Raw genomic sequence first — 18,013 nt, forward strand, 5'->3', positions numbered from 1 at the left:
TTACAAAAATGTTTGCTTTATGACTATGTTTACAAGGTATGTTTGCTTTAGTAGTCTTCTGACCGTAGATTATATTTCTCAACTGTAAGTCAGGGAAAGAAATCTAATTATGTTATTTTCCAGTTGAAAACCCACAGTGCTCCCAGTTGTCAGGAGGACAAGTTCTCTATCCCCATGTTAGCACAGACACTCTTCCAAGTCTTTCTCCAGCCATCTCTGCCCCACTTCATTCCATGTACCTCAGTTTCTGACAGCACTGGCCCCCCAACATTCCTGTACTTACATGTCATGGTCTTCTTTAATTCTCTGTCTTCTCACTTGCTGCCTTAAATGGCATTTGGCAGTTCTTCACCTGACAAACTCCTCTTCTTTAATACTCAGCCTGATGTCATCTCTTCATTGAAACTACTTTCAGAACCCCAAGAGTTTAGTGGTAATGTTTCTTTGCTCCCACTCTATATAATACAGTTCTGCAATCATTCTTAATTAATGTGATTATTAAAACAGTCCCTTCCAGAGTTCTGTCTTCCCTACTAACCTTAGAGTTCCCAGAATTCCTCCTCTTAATCATTACTGCATCCTTCTATAAAGTCAAGTCATTCCCTGTCTACAACTCTCCCCTCACACCTGAAGTAGCCCTCACCACATCGTATATCTGCTTTATCTCCTTACAGAGCTGTCTCAACCTTTGTCATACAATGTTTGTATTAAAAAATAAAATGAGATAGTGTAAAGAACCCAGCACAGCATTTAGAACATTTTAGTTTCACAAATTACACTTTGTAGAAGACTTTTTAACAGTGGTGACTCAGACATGTGCTAGAGGGCGCTAATTCACCACATAATAGGTTTATTGTGCTCTTCTGGAGAAGGAGATGGCAACCCACTCCAGTATTCTTGCCTGGAGAATCCCAGGGACAGAGGAGCCTGGTGGGCTGCCTTCTATGGGGTCGCACAGAGTCGGACACGACTGATGCGACTTAGCAGCAGCAGCAGCACAGGCAATTACACTTGACTTAACTCATTTAAGGGTTTCCCTTGTGGCTCAGCTGGTAAAGAATGGTGAGGACCTGGGTTGGGAAGATCCCCTGGAGAAGGGAAAGACTACCCACCCCAGTATTCTGGCCTAGAGAATTCCATGGATGTCTATGGGGTCACAAAGAGTTGGACATGACTGAGCAACTTTCACTAACTCTTCTAAACAAGAACCAAAGGAAGAATCAGATATTTAGTGAGCAAACTATCAGCCGTTTTTGTTCAAAGAGATATATCAATATAATTAAAAAATTTAAGTCTATAACTCACTTGAGATTATTTAGGGGAAGAACAATCCAACAGTCATATTGATGGCATCATAAACCTTATTCCCCAACCTGGGGATGGTCCAGCTAGCAGTAGAAAAGCGAAAATAAGCAATGATGATTTAGTGCCCTCATCTGCACTGAAGTGAAGACATGCCAAGCAAGGTGTTTCCTCAACAGTAAAATGGGAGGGCTGGACTAGACAATCTTTGGGGTCCCTTTTAACTGTAACATTCTATAACACACAATTCTAGCCTTTTAAAGAAACGGTCATTCATGGTCTCCAAAAATACAAACACTCAATCAAGAAGTGACAAAATGCAATCAAAAGTGAAAAACAGAGAATTCTGAGAATCTGTCAAAACAGAAGACAAAAGTTCCATTTTTCTTCTTCTATATAAGGCTGGGGTTTAAAAAAAACATCAGTGTGACAAAGGACTGGAAGTCTATGAGATGTATTTTTTGTGAAAGAAATATTTTTTAGCTTCTTCTGTATCTCCACACTTGTCAATAGTTATTTCAGCCAAATCTTTGTCATCTTTAGGAAAAGGTGGCTTATTTTGTAGAGGCCAGCCAATCAAAAGCACTAGTTTTACAATGACTTTATTGATTTCAACCACCTGAAAAACCACAAGCATCTATGACTAAAGTAAAAATCCAGGAAACAATACTAAATTAAATATGGAAGTGAAGAACTTGGTAAATAATTTGTTTCATGTTTATGAAACTCTTCTACTTTGGAAGAATCAAAATAACTCACAGTTTGAGTGCAGGATGAGACTAGAAATAAAAAATAAAAGTCTGATTTTGAGCTGATTGTATAGCTTATACTCTCTGTAAACCATCCTGCAGGGTCTGGAACTATGATAGAGTTGTAGTGATTTCTAAATTATGGGGATGTTCTTCATTATTATTTGATGATTTGAGTCCCAGTTTTCTCTTTTCTAAAATGAGGGCAGAGTGATGAAGTAATAATGACATTGGATGTGGAAATATTACCAACTTATTTTTTTAAATAAATTATAGGGATGTCCTTTAGTCTGTCTTATTTTTAAAAATCTACTTTGACAAAAAAATTTGCTTACTCTTTTCAGTTTCATAGGATTAAAGGTAAAAAATTTCTATATCAAAATATTTTTGATATAACTATGCTGGTAACTCAATTAATAGTTTGAACAATCACAATGGGGCACTTTGAACATTCCCAATAATTAAAGGCAAATAGTAAAACATTGTTTTATATTGAACTTCATGCACTAGCCCATGAGAATTGCAAGCTGTATGGCTCTGGTCACATTCCTTAACCTCTCTGGGCTCAGCTTCCTAGTTTATAAGACGAAGCTGTAGCTAGCATCTTCCTTCCATCCTTACAGAATCAGCGTGCAGATGTGTGCAGAGTTCTTGCCTATTATCATCATTGCCATCCATATGCTTTAATATAATAGCGTTATAAACATGGACTAGGCAATGTTTTCAAGAATCTTAGCACATTTTATAAAATAAGCCTAGCGTGTGGGCTCTTTATATCCTATTAAAAAAAACCCACAAAATTTGTTTTACAGAACTATCAAATACTCTTTCATTCCCCGTTTATTCCTCTGGCATCTAAACTAATTTTTTTAATAATAAATGACCTCTTCTCAGCAGTGAATTAACAAAGGTCCTCTCATCATCTATAAGGTTCTTAAAACATCCACTAGGCAACACAGAAACTCTATTTAGAAATAGAGGAAAGCATGCACTAACTTATACGAGGCCCTCCCCTTGCCAGAGTCTTTTTCAGGAAGTCGGGTGTACCCCGAGGTGCCAAGGTGTGACTATCCACGGTGTAGGTGTGGCTGTAAAGCCAGATGAATAACCCACCCTCGCAGCCACACTGCCTGCCCACATTCCTGGTGCCCACGCCACATTGTCCTATGTTCTCTAGGAAGTCAGCTGTGCTGGCATAGCCTCGCTGCCTAGATTGCACAATGACATGAACTCAAAAGGCATTCTCACGGATAATAGCTGAAGCTTAGCAAGAGTCGGCTGATTACTGGTGGTTTACAACATCCCACACTAATGGTGTGTTATTTTAAGTTGTGCTTTGACATCTGGGCTTTCAATCCCACGTGGGAACACCATATGTGTAATGGCCATAGAGCAGCTGCAAGTGTATCTTGTTCACATCTGTCTTTCTCATGTACCCTGCCCTGAAGATTGATTTTTAGAGCCACCACGTAACCCAGAGATGACCATGTTGAAACAGCTCCCGGATCTAATGTGTGGGAGGTTAATGATATCAGCTCACGGTAAGAGCTGGAGCTGTGTATGTTAAGGTCTTTGGAGGCTGCAGTCTTCTGTGCTCCATTTATGTATTCAGTCAATCAATTCATCAAGTATTTTTTAGGTACCATGTATGTGCCAGGTACTGTGTTGAACCATCTATATACAATAAGCAAGAGAGTGTAGTCCAAGGAGTGCAGTCCAGTGAGGAAGACAGATGGAGGAGCAATTTTAATGATCTCTTTATGTCTCTTAAGTGCGACTCAAGGGCAGTATTCAATAACAGCAATGTTTTAAATTATTATTGCAATTTATTTTCAACTTTGACAAAAAGTTTTCTGTGACTTCATCTTTCAAAATAACCATATTTTCCTCTCTTCAAATTTTTTTTGTATTAAGAACAGAGCTTTAAATATACACAGGGATCTAAGAATTCTCCTCAGAACCCTAACAAATGTCATGGATCCGTTCTTCTGTCAGTAAAATAAATTCCTCAGAGAGTGGGGTGAGGGAGCTAAGAAATCAAGAATATCTCACAGGAAGGCAGTACATGGGAATTTCTTTTCTTTCACCTGTCGTATTTTATCCTGGACAAAATTTTAAAAGTGGTAAATAATAAATGCTGAAAAAAGGAGAAAAAAATGGAAAGTAGGGGAAATTTACAAGATGTTCCCCTCAGCCAGAAAGGTATTTCCAGTATCCTGCTAGTACCACTTCTTTGAAAGGAAAAGAAGGTACCTAAACCACTCCAAACTGTTTTGCTCAGAAAATAATTCATAAATATATATTAAAATCACTTTTCATTGTTTGATGTGGAAAGTGACAGGCTGATTGAAGTGTTTTTAGAAGCTCGTGCCTTAAAGATCTGCCTTAAACCAAAGCCTCAAAAGCCCATCCCAAATCATTGATGTTTCCTTTGAGATTCACCACTGAAATCATATGATTTTTCTGTAACAAAGACTTCCCAATTAGACATGTAGAAGAAGCAGTACTTCAACTTTTCTCATTTAGAAGGTACTGCAACTGCCTAGATTATTCAAAATGATTGTACAATTGGTGTTAATTTTTTTAATTAAAAAAATATTTTTAGGCTGTGCAGTGGGCATGTGGGATCCAACTGAAGATCCAATCTTCACTCCCCGCAATGGAAGTGTGGAGTCAGCCACTGGGGCGCCACAGAAGTCCCAGTTGGTTTATTTTAAAAAATTAAATGGAAAGAGAAGAAAGGAACGTCTCCTCCATAACCCTGTTTTTACCTTTGCAGTCTTGTTTCCCATCACCTTATATTATTACTCACCCTGCACTCCAGCCACATCAGTCTAGATGAAGTTCCTTAGACAAGCAGGTTGAAAATAGAAATGGCAGGAGAATTTGGACAATTTTCTGTTTATTAAGGGACAGTCAGGTGATCGGGGCAGAGCCAAGGCAGGCAGCCTGCTCTTCTGTAGTGAATGAGACTCAGAGAAAATATCCTCAGGGCCCCTTGATTCATCATGTCTGATCAACATGCTCCCACAGAACAGACATTTCTTTGGTCAGATGTTTTGCCCATGAGCTGGGCCTTAAATGTTCCCTCTCTAGACTTAGTCAAGGGAGTTGATTATCTCCTATGTAGACTGTTCCCCACAATACTCAGCACTACTTGACAGAATGTATTTTTGTCCTGATTTTTGCTCTTGGCTCCTCCTACCCACCCACTCACTCATATCATCAACTACATGAGGACTAGGTTTCGAAGAAACCCAAACCATGTGGGTTGGATCCCACATGCCCACTGCACAGCCTAAAAATATTTTTTTAATTGAAAAAATTAACACCAATTGTACAATCATTTTGAATAATCTAGGCAGTGCAGTACCTTCTAAATGAGAAAGGTTGAAGTACTGCTTCTTCTACATGTCTAATTGGGAAGTCTTTGTTACAGAAGAATCATATGATTTCAAGCAAGAAAATGGGGTTGCAGTTGACAGAAACAAAATGTTGTTGTTCTCTACCAAATCTCCAGTTCCTCAAACAGTACCTGGCATGTCGTTCAGTTCAGTTCAGTCGCTCAGTCGTGTCTGACTCTTTGCAACCCCATGAATCGCAGCACGCCAGGCCTCCCTGTCCATCACCAACTCCCAGAGTTTGCCCAAACCCATGTCCATCGAGTCGGTGATGCCATCCAGCCATCTCATCCTCTGTCGTCCCCTTCTCCTCCTGCCCCCAATCCTTCCCAGCATCAGGGTCTTTTCCAGTGAGTCAACTCTTCGCATGAGGTGGCCAAAGTATTGAAGTTTCAGCTTCAACATCAGTCCTTCCAATGAACACCCAGGACTGATCTCCTTTAAGATGGACTGGCTGGATCTCCTTGCAGTCCAAGGGACTCTCAAGAGTCTTCTCCAACACCACAGTTTAAATGCATCAATGCTTCGGCGCTCAGCTTTCTTCACCGTCCAACTCTCACATCCATACATGACCACTGGAAAAACCATAGTCTTGACTAGACGGACTTTGTTGGCAAAGTAATGTCTCTGCTTTTAAATATGCTATCTAGGTTGGTCATAACCTTCCTTTCAAGGAGCAAGCGTCTTTTAATTTCATGGCTGCAATCACCATCAGCAGTGATTTTGGAGCCCCCCAAAATAAAGTCTGACACTGGTATGTCGTAGGTACTCAATAAACCTACCTCATTGTCATTCTTGTTGTCAACTCACCTGAAAGGTGATGTGGGGCTTCTAGTTAAACATATTGGATGTAAATGAATTTATAATTCTTACTGAAACTCTATGGAATCCACTTAAGAGATTTTAAAAATGAAAAAGAGAATGGGAATGAAGACATCATTAAAGACAATTCTGACTACCCATTATACCTTTCCCTTCTCCAATTTCCTTATCCTGTATTCCCCTTCCTCTCACAGCACCTATTAGCTTTCAATAGATTATATAATTTACTTATGAATTATGCAAATTTGTCAGACCCATTCCTAGAAGATAAGCACCAAGAAGGCAGGATGTTTCTTTATTTTACTCACAGATAGAGTATTCTAAGCACTAGAACAGTGCCTCATACTTAGTGGGTACTCAAAAATATTTTCAGAGTGAATGAGTGAAGAATAGAACAAGACAGTGGGAGCTGAGAGTAGATGGTAACTAAGCAGGAGGCTGGAATCCATACAAGCAAGAAAATGGGGTTGCAGTTGACAGAAACAAGCCACTTCACTCAGCAAAACAGCAAGTATGCTCAAGAATTGGCTCCTGTGGGCGAGGGAATTCAAGGAAGGGGAAAATGGAACCAGAGCAGGCAGAGTTCACCTGGCGCCAGCAGATGAGGCTTTGGCTCCCTAGAGGGACTGAGAAGAGGGATTGTTGTTTAAGGACATGCACAACCGAGGGGAGGCACGTCCTTAGAGAATCCTTGTCTAGTTACCAAACACTGAGACTCTAGTCCCTTTCTCCACTTGACTTTGAGAACACAACAGTTAGGCCTATTAAGTGACTCCCTCCTACAACATCTCTCCACTGAACTAACCAGGGAGGAGGTGAGAGACTTTCTCTCTAGTTAAAACTTCTGTCCAAGAGAAAACTCAGTAACAGACTTTGCAATGGCAACAACAGAAATCGAAAAGTCATGGCTTCACAACTCTAAGTTATTTCCAGAATAGATTGTTGGCAAAGTGATCAATCAAGTGAAGGAGAGAGTATAATTGTTCAGAAATGGAAGGAGGCAAAACTTTATTCCCCACACCTCCTTTCTCAAGAATCTCAGGTAGGATATGATACCTATCCTACCTGAGATAATATTTTGAGATATTAATATTTCAAAGAGATATTAATAAAGAAAAAGGAAATATGGGGCCCAGGAAACAAAAGATCTACACAGAAAACAACTGTAGAGAATCCTCAGAATCATGGAGAAATATTTGAAGACAACCATCCTTCAAAGATGGTCCCAGGAACAAAAAGAACTGCTGGATGACTTAGATATGATTGAAAAGAATAAGATGCATGTTTACATCAGAAAGTCTGGGGATAAAATGACATTGCTTGACAACTAAGCAAATGGAAGAAAAAAAAGAAATAATCACTAACTCTGGGAAAACCAAAGTTGTATATGAAAGGAAGTAAGAACATGGCATATTTACATAGTTTTAATATACAAATACCGAACAGGGACTTGGCCAAAAGTTATGATAGCTCTGTGAGAAGAAAGGTGGTGCGTGAAACAAGTGTGAAGAAAGGAGAGATGAGTGAAAGAGCTAAATCCTCCTTTCATTGGTAGCAAATTTTAGACTTTAACACAAACAAGTATGTAATGAACCCAACAGCTAAGATGGTCTGAAATTGGTTACTTCCGGGAAGCAGGAATCAAGAGTTAAAAGGGAGAGGGCAGGAGGCTTTTAAAAATACAAGCCTTCTAGTGCTATTTTGCTTTTTCAATCATATATGCTTATAACTTACAGAAAACAAAAACAAAAAGGAAATCCCCCCAAAAGAAACTGCACAGCCAAGAAGAACGGGAAAGTCATAATGTAACTTCATTAACTTTTATCTTTTGCATGGCAACTACATCTTGCTTAATAGGGTTTGAACCTATTAAAATAATTGATGACTGAAATTTAAATATTTAGACCATGTATTGGAATGCATCTCTCTCAATCATTTCCTGAAAACTTGTCAGTACTTCACTAATGTTATATACTGTAAAGCATGTATCTAGCTGAAACATTGCTGGAAAAACAAGTTATCTACGCCAATAAGCTAAATAAGCTGCAGAAACTGAACTCTTCTCAACGCGAACATAAAGAGGAAAAATCAAGTGATTTGCCAACAGAAGTGATATAAGTACAGGAATAAATAGATAAACCTGCCTTTGCTTGAGTTCTGCACCTAGAGGCTTAATCAGATTGGTGACTTTAAAAAAATGTAAAATGTGAGAGTTGTAAGTTAAGTTTTATTGGGGGCAACATGAGCACTACAGTCGGGGAGACGGCACCCCTGAGAGCTAAGAAACTGCTCCCAAGAAGCAAGGGGGATCAGTATATATGTGATTTTGATGAAGGGGGATACTTGCCATCAAGCACATATTTTTACAGATTTCTGTTAATCTCATGAAGCTTAGCTAGTCATGAGGAACAGTCATCACCACGAATGATTTTAGTGCTTTTCTAGATATGGGGTGATGTAAGAATTGGGCTCATAAAATCAGCTCCTGAAAATATCTAACTATCTGAAGACCTGTCTTGCCATTTTTTCCCGAGTATGGAGTGCTCTGCACTCTGAACTCCTTTCAGGGGGTGTTTAAAATCAGCAGCTGCAGTAGCACACGATTTAATCCTTGTAGAGGCAGATAAGTAGATAAGCCTATGCCAAGTGCCAATTTGTAGTTGACAAGATCATCTCAAGCTTCTTTTTAAAGCACTGAACTCAGATCTTCATATACATCCCTTGCCCCTTTTACTTCCTGAATTACTCTAAGACACAGATGACCATATGTCCTAATTTTCCTAGAAGTCTCGGAATCTTGTTTGCTTCTCTTCAACTCTCAGAAGCGTCCAGTTGATCTTGATTTATATTTCTAATGAACAACATGCATTTACTTTTTATTAAGTAACAAAAATACAAGCATTTCATAACTTGTTTGCTCTCAAAAATTTGGAGAAATTTCCAATTCTTTTGTGGTGGTTTGTAAACTGTCAAAAATTTTTTAAAAGCAGGTTAAGTTGTAATATGAATTTTTCTTCTTAAAAAATTAAACAGTGTGTATGTTAAAACTATTAGTAACCTTGGAACAGTTGGTACTTCTTAAAAACTATGACTAAAATCTTAGTGGAAGAATTAAATTCAATATTCTAGGTCACATAATAGATTCTAATTATTAAAAGTTTGAGAATGTCTTCCAGTTGACTTTATTAACAGTTATAACAAGGATCTCAAAAGACTTCTCTCAGCAAATAGGTCTCATCCATCATTATGGCTATTAAGAACCTAATCAGTTACCAACCAGGAAACATGCCTCTTCCACTACACAGACAAGCTCTGTAGGCTCAAGATGCCCAAATTCTCTTTAGGGTGAGGACTCAAAGTCCTGCCAATCCTCTGAACAAAGTTCCCACGTTATCCAGTAAACCTGAAATACTCCTTTCACAGTGAGCAGTGCTGAAACAGATTCCATAATTAATTACTCAGTTTCAAGAGAGATTTAACATCACCACTTGTTTTTCTGGAAGATACAAAGAGTTCCTTAGTTTTATTCAAATATGCAGTATCCCTGATATAAAGCATGTCTCATTATGAAGAGCTGTGATCTGTCTTAGCATTTTTTTTTCTTGCTTCACCACTTAAGTCACTGACTGTGGAAATTTCTTTTCAATTAAAATAAATATAAGATCCACTAGAAGGAAAACAAACCCTGTAATTAATTTTGTTTTAAAGATATGCAATTACTGCATTTTTAAAAGTTGCTTTATAAGTGAGCTAATGTATTACACTGGATCATGCTATGGGGGCAAATTCACGGCCTGCCCTAAACAAGTGAAAACAAAAGGAAAGCACTTTTCATCTCTATGAGAAAGTATGCCTGAGTTTTTGGGTCTGAGATCAGGTTTGCTTGGTAGCCTCAAAGAGCAATTTACCCTCTTTTTCAAAATTTGCTTTTGATCATTTCAGACAATTCATCCTTTCTGAATGAGAAAGAGTAGAAGAGAGGAATGTCGAATGAGGTTAAGTAAACGGAGAATCTGTCACATAAAGCAAGTTTAAAACCCCGTAACTGCATCCATGCAGGACAAACGGAAGCATTATTCTTTTGAAAACATTATTCTTTCAAACAGTGTGTAATGACATCCTCCCCAGAGACTGCTTCCATGAAAGAAAAAAAAATACTTCCTCAGAAGTCATTTTCTAGATTTCCAGTATGAGTGAAGCACAGTGAAAAGTCAGACTTGTGTTGTTTTTTAGTGTAAGAAGATTCAAAATTAAAACTGAGAAAAGGGGCTCATAAGTTTCTCCACGTTGTTTTCTGTTACTTATCAGTACTTCCATGAACCAAAAGGACATGTACAAGGAAACGATGGTCATTACTACCTTAGATTTGTATCAGCGAATGTATTCTTATTATAAACTTGAGCCAAACATATTCTCTGTTTTTGAGGGAGCAATATAGAAGACTCAAATATGCTAAATGTAAGACAATCCACTCAAGTTCCTTTTATCATTTTCTTATGCTGAAATATCAATCTGTGGAATACATTTCCAGTATTCTGACCTGCTATTACCTCCTGAGGACTTAATTAAAATACAAAAATTTTTATGTTTTAACAGTGTGGTACTGGGCTTCCCTGGTGGTCCACTGGTTAAGAATACACCTTGCAATGCAGGGGACACTGGTTTGATCCCGGGTTTGGGAAGATCCCACAGGCTTCACGGCCACTAAGCCCGTGCACCACAACTACAGAGGCCTGAGTGCCTGAGAGCCTGTGCTCTGCAACACGAGAAGCCACCACACTGCAACCAGAGAGGAGCCCTTGCTCTTATTTAATTAATTAAATAAAATTTTAAAAATAACTTTTTAAAGTTTGATATTACTTAAATATCAGAATTTGGCTTTTCTTTAACTGTTTAAAACATGTTTAAACAACAAAAAGGAAAATAAGCAACTTACTTTGCTTATTCCAACTTATGCTTAATTAACGCAAGTTCAAATAAATAGTTTTCTTCAAAGATTTCAAAACTGTTGAATACATGTTGAATGGAATGGAAATGGAATGGAATGGAAAAAAGACACTGCAGAAAAATCACAATTATGATGTTTATTTAGCAAAATAAACTTAAAGTTTTCTATTAAAAAAACATGAGAATTATATTCAAATTTTAGCTTCCCCATCTTCTTTGGTATTGAAATCAACAGTCAAATATAAAATATTTTATTTTGAAGTTAGTCATTGGGTCTGTAACAGTTTTCCATAGAAGGAAAATAGGAAATTAAGTTACCTGTAATTGTTTTACTTATTGAACAACCAATGGATGTGTAAAAGCAGTCAATTATGTGTATGCAGAAACCAACATCATCAAGGAAATGTTCATTCACTAATATATGTTTTCTGCTGGAGATATATCTCAAGTTCTTAACAACCTTCTGTCACCATTTTACCATGTTATCTGAACAGTAACCCAATATACAGACACTGTTATTCACATGAATTTTTCTCCAAGGAAGCTGACACCATCATAACCAGGACTTACCAACATTTATTTTCAACATGATTACATTAAAAAACTTTCTGTATTTTTCAGAATTGTGTGCCTCAGCCTTTCCATAAAATAGTATCTGGAGAGTGCTAATAGCATTAAATTAATATTAATAAAATCCAATTCTATCTAAGTCTCTTTCTCTTAAGAAGAAACAGTACTTAAAACCAGACTTTTTGTTCTTTTAAGAGTAGTATTATATGGATTCCTAAATCAGCCAAGCCAAACATTTCCAGAAACACCGTGTGACAACCAAGCTACCCTTATTCCTAATTCTTTGCTTCTATGCATACTGAGTTTTCTACGTCCCTGATTTCTTGTGTGGAAGTACTTTCCCCTTAATCTGTTAAAAGAATCTGAAAAAAAAAATCCAGGAATAAACTAGGGCAATGAATTTTTCTTTTTTTTTTGCATAGACTTGTGACCACAAAACAATCAAGCCACTTATAGTTTCGATACTAACACTGTGACTGGGAACAAGAAGAATACAACCATAATAAAATACAGCTATCTATTAGAAGGACTGCATAGAGACATCTTTGGCCATGAAGACTCTGGGCCCTCTGGAAATAAGTCAGTTGCATTGCCAACATGACAAAGAAAATAGCAATGTTGAGAATCAGAAACAGTCTGGTGTATGAGGCAGACAGCGCCGGGGCTCTGCTGAGAGTTGTTGTCACCATCCGAGCCTGGCCAAACTGGCTATTCATCACATCACCGTTTTTGTGTTTCTCGTATGTTATGTCTGCAAAATCTAAAAGGTCTTTCATTTCTTCATCTTCATCTACGGGCAGTTCTTTCTGTGCTAAGATCTGAGCTTTCTGTCGAACCTTTCTTTCATTGACTTCAATCTGTGCAAAAATATCAGGGACGGCATCCACAAATTTATAGCGCTTGCCTCCCCTTCGGTTCTTCCTGGACTTGCTCTGCTGCTGCTGCTGCTGCTGCGATATGGCAAAAATCCTGTCGATGGCCTCCTCAGTCTGTCTCTTATCTGAAAATCTTAGCAGGCGCTCGGCAGTCTTCCTAAAGCTGGCTGTGTTCCGGACACGGGACAGGATCTGCTTCTCCAGCAGCTGGAACACGGGCTTAAAATGCTGCAGGTTCTGTTCCACCAGAGCAGCATAGTCCTTCACCTCCGGGACAATGCTGCTCCTGATGGCTGAACTCCGGTCAAACAGAATTTTCTGCCGGTCAGCAATGACCTGCGCAAAGGCAGACTGCCCTGCGGTCTCTCCTGTCCACAGGTAAGTGGCATAGGCATGCTCACTGGTGGCCACGAACACATCCAGTTGCTGAGCGTCTCCGTGGATGCTGAAGCTCTGAACATCGACGGATGGCCCTATGAAGAGGTAAGCTGCCCTGGTGACGGGACTTCGGAGGTGCATGGTGACATTCACGTAGTTCGTCCCGTTGTAGGGATAGCCGTGAGGGTATGTCACTGAGGCAAAGGTTCCTTTCTCACTGTAGCCAGTATCATCCATCCAGTACATTTTATAGAGGCCATCTCGCTGCCTGATGAGAGCCCCGTGGACCCCATCTACCACCGTCTCCTCGAAAGGAAAATCCACATTGTGGAAGAAGCTTGCTGCCCTCTCCAAGGGGCTGTCCTCTCCCAGGTGTATCTGATCCACAAGGAGGAGAAGCTGTGGATGCAGTAGGATCAGATTTCTCTGAACGTTCTTCAGGTGAAGCTGGGGGTTATAAGCACCTACACCCTCTCCTCGGATAAACACCACCCCATTTTTCTCCACTGCGGCAACCACTCTCCCCTGACAGCTAGCTGCCGGGTCGTGCTTATATTTAGACCATTTTGATGAACAGTCTTCTGTGACCTGGCCCTCCCAGGGAGAAAAGCAGCTCTTGGAGGCAGCTGGGGAAAACATCAAAACGTTGTTGAAGAAGGTGTACTTCGGCCCATAGAGAGCCTCGGTAATGAAAGGCACACCGTTGGGAGCGAAGGTAAACGAGTTTTGATCAGGATGTTCATGCCCTGCGTTAAAATTCCTCCAGCCTTTGATCCAGTCTTTGTATTTGTTTCTGTGGACAATGTCATATATTGCACGTCCCCCAAGTTTTCCTGACTTGAAGGAAAGGAAAGATCTATCGATTTCTGCAGGCAGTGCACTTCCATAAGTCACAACCCCCCAGTCTTCAAAGTAATGCAATGTCGGGGTACCGAAATCGGGAGGGGGGACAGATTTCAAGCTGGCATCGTACCTGAAAGAATTAATTTTTAAAAATTACATGATTTTGTGATAGAAGTGAAAGGACATATCAGAACAGTGATGCCACATGGCAACGTGGCTAGAGGAAACAATGCACAAATGCTACCCAGAGCCCTGGCAGTGTAGACTGCATTACGGACTGTTCTGAAAACACCCACGCACCGTCAGCACGAGTAGAGCAATGTCCCTGGTGAATGGGAGACGAGTGTACCTTTACATCTGTGAAGGGTGTGAGCCTGAAATGACTGTTGCTGATCATCTCTACATGGACCCTCCTCACTTAATGATTTCAGAACTGCCACCCAAACGAGACTGGGGCTCCGAGAATTAAGCAGCTCACCCAAACCTCTAGTTGAGGGGCTCCTATTCTAGGAAACCACGCACTTAGATTTAGACTCTAGGGACTTCCCTGGTAGTCCAGTGGTTAAGACCTCCCTATGCAGGGAGTTCAGGTTCAATCCCTGGTTGGAAAGCAAAGATCCCATATGCCTCGTGGACAAGAAAGCAAAACATAAAACAGAAGCCATACTGTAACAAATTCAATAAACACTTTAAAAATGGGCCACATCAAAAAAAATCTTTAAAAAAAATATTTAGACTCTAGCAATCCTTGAGTGGGCTTCTCTGGTAGCCCAGCTGGTAAAAGAATTTGCCGGCAATGCAGGAGACCCCGGTTCAATTCCTGGGTTGGGACAATCCCCCAGAGAAAGGATAGGCTACCCACTCCAGTATTCTTGGGCTTCCATGGTGGCTCAGTCGGTAAAGAATCTGCCTGGAATGTGGGAGACCTGTGTTCGATCCCTGGGTTGGGAAGACCTGCTGGAGGAGGGCATGGCAACCCACTCCAGTATTGTTGCCTGGAGAACCCCCATTGACAGAGGAGCCTGGCATGTTTCAGTCCATGGAGTCACAGCGTCAAACACGACTGAGTGACTAAGCATAGCACAGCACAATCACTTAGTAATAAGCAAGTATTGTTCTGCAAACAACTGAAATTCAAATTTGGTACTTTCCTCCCCTCTAAAAAAATAACTTTAAATACAGTCGAATTTCACATATTAGATAAAATTTACTGCCAATGCAGTATCTAAAAATATAAACGCATGAAATTCAGGAAAAAATCTAATAGTGGGGGGGATTTATGATTGTTCCTCCCATTGTTCAGCCCAGACAAAAATCCAAAGGGTTTGTTTTGTTTTAATCTGCACACTTTTTTAATAATAAATATCTTATCTTAATCGACGATACAGGTCTTATTATCAAAGTAAGACAATAATTAACATTACTTAATTAACCTGTGATTAAGAACACAGGTCTTGATTTAGAAAGGCTGTAAAAATAATAATGGAGATGACTGTTTGCTTTTGGTGACTTTAGACAACAGCCTTGACAGGTTCATATGATCTGTTGCTCACGGGAGGAAAGGCAGACCTGTACTAGCTCTTAGATAGGTCTCTAAAGTGAATTGGTCAGCTGTGGTAGAGTTCGTCTTTTTGATACTTGATTTGGGCTGTTATGTCTATTGTTTTGGAGTTTGTTTCAGGACATCAAAAATCTCTACTTTGAGTAGAGGGTTGGCTTAATTATCATGATTTAACAAATCCAGATATAAGCAAACCGGTCATCCTCCTCTTGGGTTTTGGTCATTTTTTCAGGTATTTACCATTTATTTCTCTTTTTTTTTGGCCACATGGCATGCAGGATCGTAGTTCCCCAACCACTGGACCACCAGGGAAATCCCTCAGTCAGTTTTCATATTCCCATAAAGGCACATTCTGAACCAAGTTAGACTTACCATTAATCTGACTCCTAGAAGCAACTATATAGAATTCTCTTGGTTGTTTATTTATGGGTAAGTGAAGACACTATTAAGTAATTACTTCATACCCCTAAATGGAGCCAGGAATGGCTACATATTAATATATGTAGTTCATCTGTGAAGACTGTTTTTAAAAATGATGGTTAAATTATGACAGTTATCACTTTACTAACATTTTTCTTCCTCGTAATTGTTTAATTTTTTTTTTTAAATGAAAAGAAGCAATCAAACCATGCAAGCTTACTTTGGAGTTGAATGCAAATTTCAATAGCTTGAAAAGACTTCGGGGATTAATGATTAACCAGTTCTCTGTAACTTTTATTTTAACTTTAATTTATTGGATGCCAACAATGTATTTGGCAGTACTTTAAAAAAGGAGACCCTGGCTGCTCTTTCTAGGCTTAAAAGATTAAGGCAAAAAAAATTACATGGTTCTTTTATTATCAAAGTAAAACTGTCAAATACTGTCAAACACTTTTAAATAGTTTTGAAAATTTAGTAACAGCTTTGCTATTAGAAGATTATAATGCTCCATTTACCAAAACAAAACATTTTACTACCTTTTTTTTTTTCCCAGTGTGATTATCAGAAAAACTAGGTCTAAATTTTGTGGTTTTTCTCTTTAGATGATTTCAAAAATGATGTAAATCAAAACATGCATATCTATGAAACAGTGTGAGCCAAGGATATCTCTAATACAAGAAAAGCAAAAACAGCAAACAGTAATTAGATCTTAAATGGAAGGAAATGTTTCTAACAGAGTCTCAAAACTGCAATATGAACAGAACAGAAGCTGCGAGTGCGTAGGTGGCATGGAGAGATGAGTTTTTCTTTTTTAATGCAAAAAAATTTAACACACAGTGCCCCTGGGTACAATTTCTTTCAAGCCAGTACAATGTAGCATACCAGAGAAATTCCGTGTGAAGAGTACACCAGCGTTGCCCTTTGGACGGGGTCCCTGGACCTTCCACCACACGGTTCCTTCTGATTTGGTCAGCCAACCAGTTGCCACTGCCGTTACGCATGACAAATTTATCCAGGAACACTAATTGGCTTTCCGGACCATAAAACCAGTTGTAATTTGAGTCTGCAATAGCCACAGTTCTTTGAAACCCTGAGGAAAGATGTTTGACAGAATTAAGGTAAGTTTAAAACTACATACTTCCATAAAGCCCCAAACAATGATTCTGAATCCTGGTTACAAATTGGAATCAATTGTCTTCTAGGATAAAAATAAGAAACAGAACCATGATCCCTTTGCTCTACCCCAATTAATCAGAATCCTTCCAAAAGTCTTCCACAAACCTTGTGTGTAAGTTTGTTACATGGCAACTTGTCATTGGTAATGGAAGTAACTATGAATGCTTATATGTGTTGCTCAGCTTCCTCATTTTCCAATGTCCATGCCATATACAATTATACTTCCATGGATACATGGGGTATCTATCCTCTTGTGCATGGTGAGTCCCTGAATCTGGAATGAACACTAGCTTTTCCACCAACACATCCCACATCCCAGGCCAAGATAATAACATAAAGTGTTTCAATTTGGCATTCAATACAGTAGAAGTAGAGAAGACTCTTGAGAGTCTCTTGGACTGCAAGGAGATCAAACCAGTTGATAATCCTAAAGGAAATCAACCCTGAATATTCACCGGAAGGACTGCTGTTGAAGTTGAAGCTCCTATACTTTGGCCACCTGATGCCAAGAGCCGACTCACTGGAAAAGACCACAGTGCTTGGAAAGATTCTCAGGGCAAAAGGAGAAGACGGTGGCAGAGGATGACATGGTTGGATGGAATCACCGACTCAATGGACATGAACCTGAGCAAACTCCAGGAGATAATGAAGGACAGGGAATCCTGGCTTGCTGCAGCCCATGGTGTCGCAAAGAGTCAGACATGACTCAGTGAATGAACAACAACAGTAGAAATTAGAAGGTTTAGGGGAGAAACTGAGTATCTGTAAGAAGAAAACAAAACCATTCCCAGAGAAGATCCTGCCTACATGTACTGTCAGAAGTTGAAGAAAAGAGAAAAAAATGTAAAGATCATACTGGAATAGGTCAGAAAAACAGAAACAAGACCAGATATACTCCAGGCATCCTTGAAAAAGAATAATGGGAAAAAACTCTGGTTCAGACAGGAATAATTGTTACTAGCATAGATA

General features: G+C 39.3%; 1 protein-coding gene across 14 annotated transcripts in view; it reads right to left on the minus strand.

Annotated features, from left to right (window-relative positions):
• Positions 1-11,343: 11,343 nt before the first annotated feature.
• DSE (dermatan sulfate epimerase) overlaps positions 11,344-18,013 on the minus strand; it is a 141,360-nt gene continuing 134,690 nt past the window's right edge. For 13 of the 14 annotated variants that reach the window (XM_081530040.1, XM_081530051.1, XM_081530048.1 and 10 more), the window contains 2 exons: positions 16,751-16,958; positions 11,344-14,017 (listed from right to left, as the gene is read on the minus strand). In XM_081530040.1, coding sequence (XP_081386166.1) covers positions 12,256-14,017; positions 16,751-16,958 — 1,970 coding nt within the window. In that variant the 3' untranslated portion in view covers positions 11,344-12,255. Of the gene's footprint in view, positions 14,018-16,750; positions 16,959-17,499; positions 17,807-18,013 lie in introns of those variants that run through there. The other variant, XR_014065391.1, reaches the window with a different exon arrangement.

Source organism: Giraffa tippelskirchi, chromosome 9 (assembly GCF_054371585.1).
Source record: "Giraffa tippelskirchi isolate mGirTip1 chromosome 9, T2T-mGirTip1v1.2.pri, whole genome shotgun sequence".
Taxonomy (NCBI): domain Eukaryota; kingdom Metazoa; phylum Chordata; class Mammalia; order Artiodactyla; family Giraffidae; genus Giraffa; species Giraffa tippelskirchi.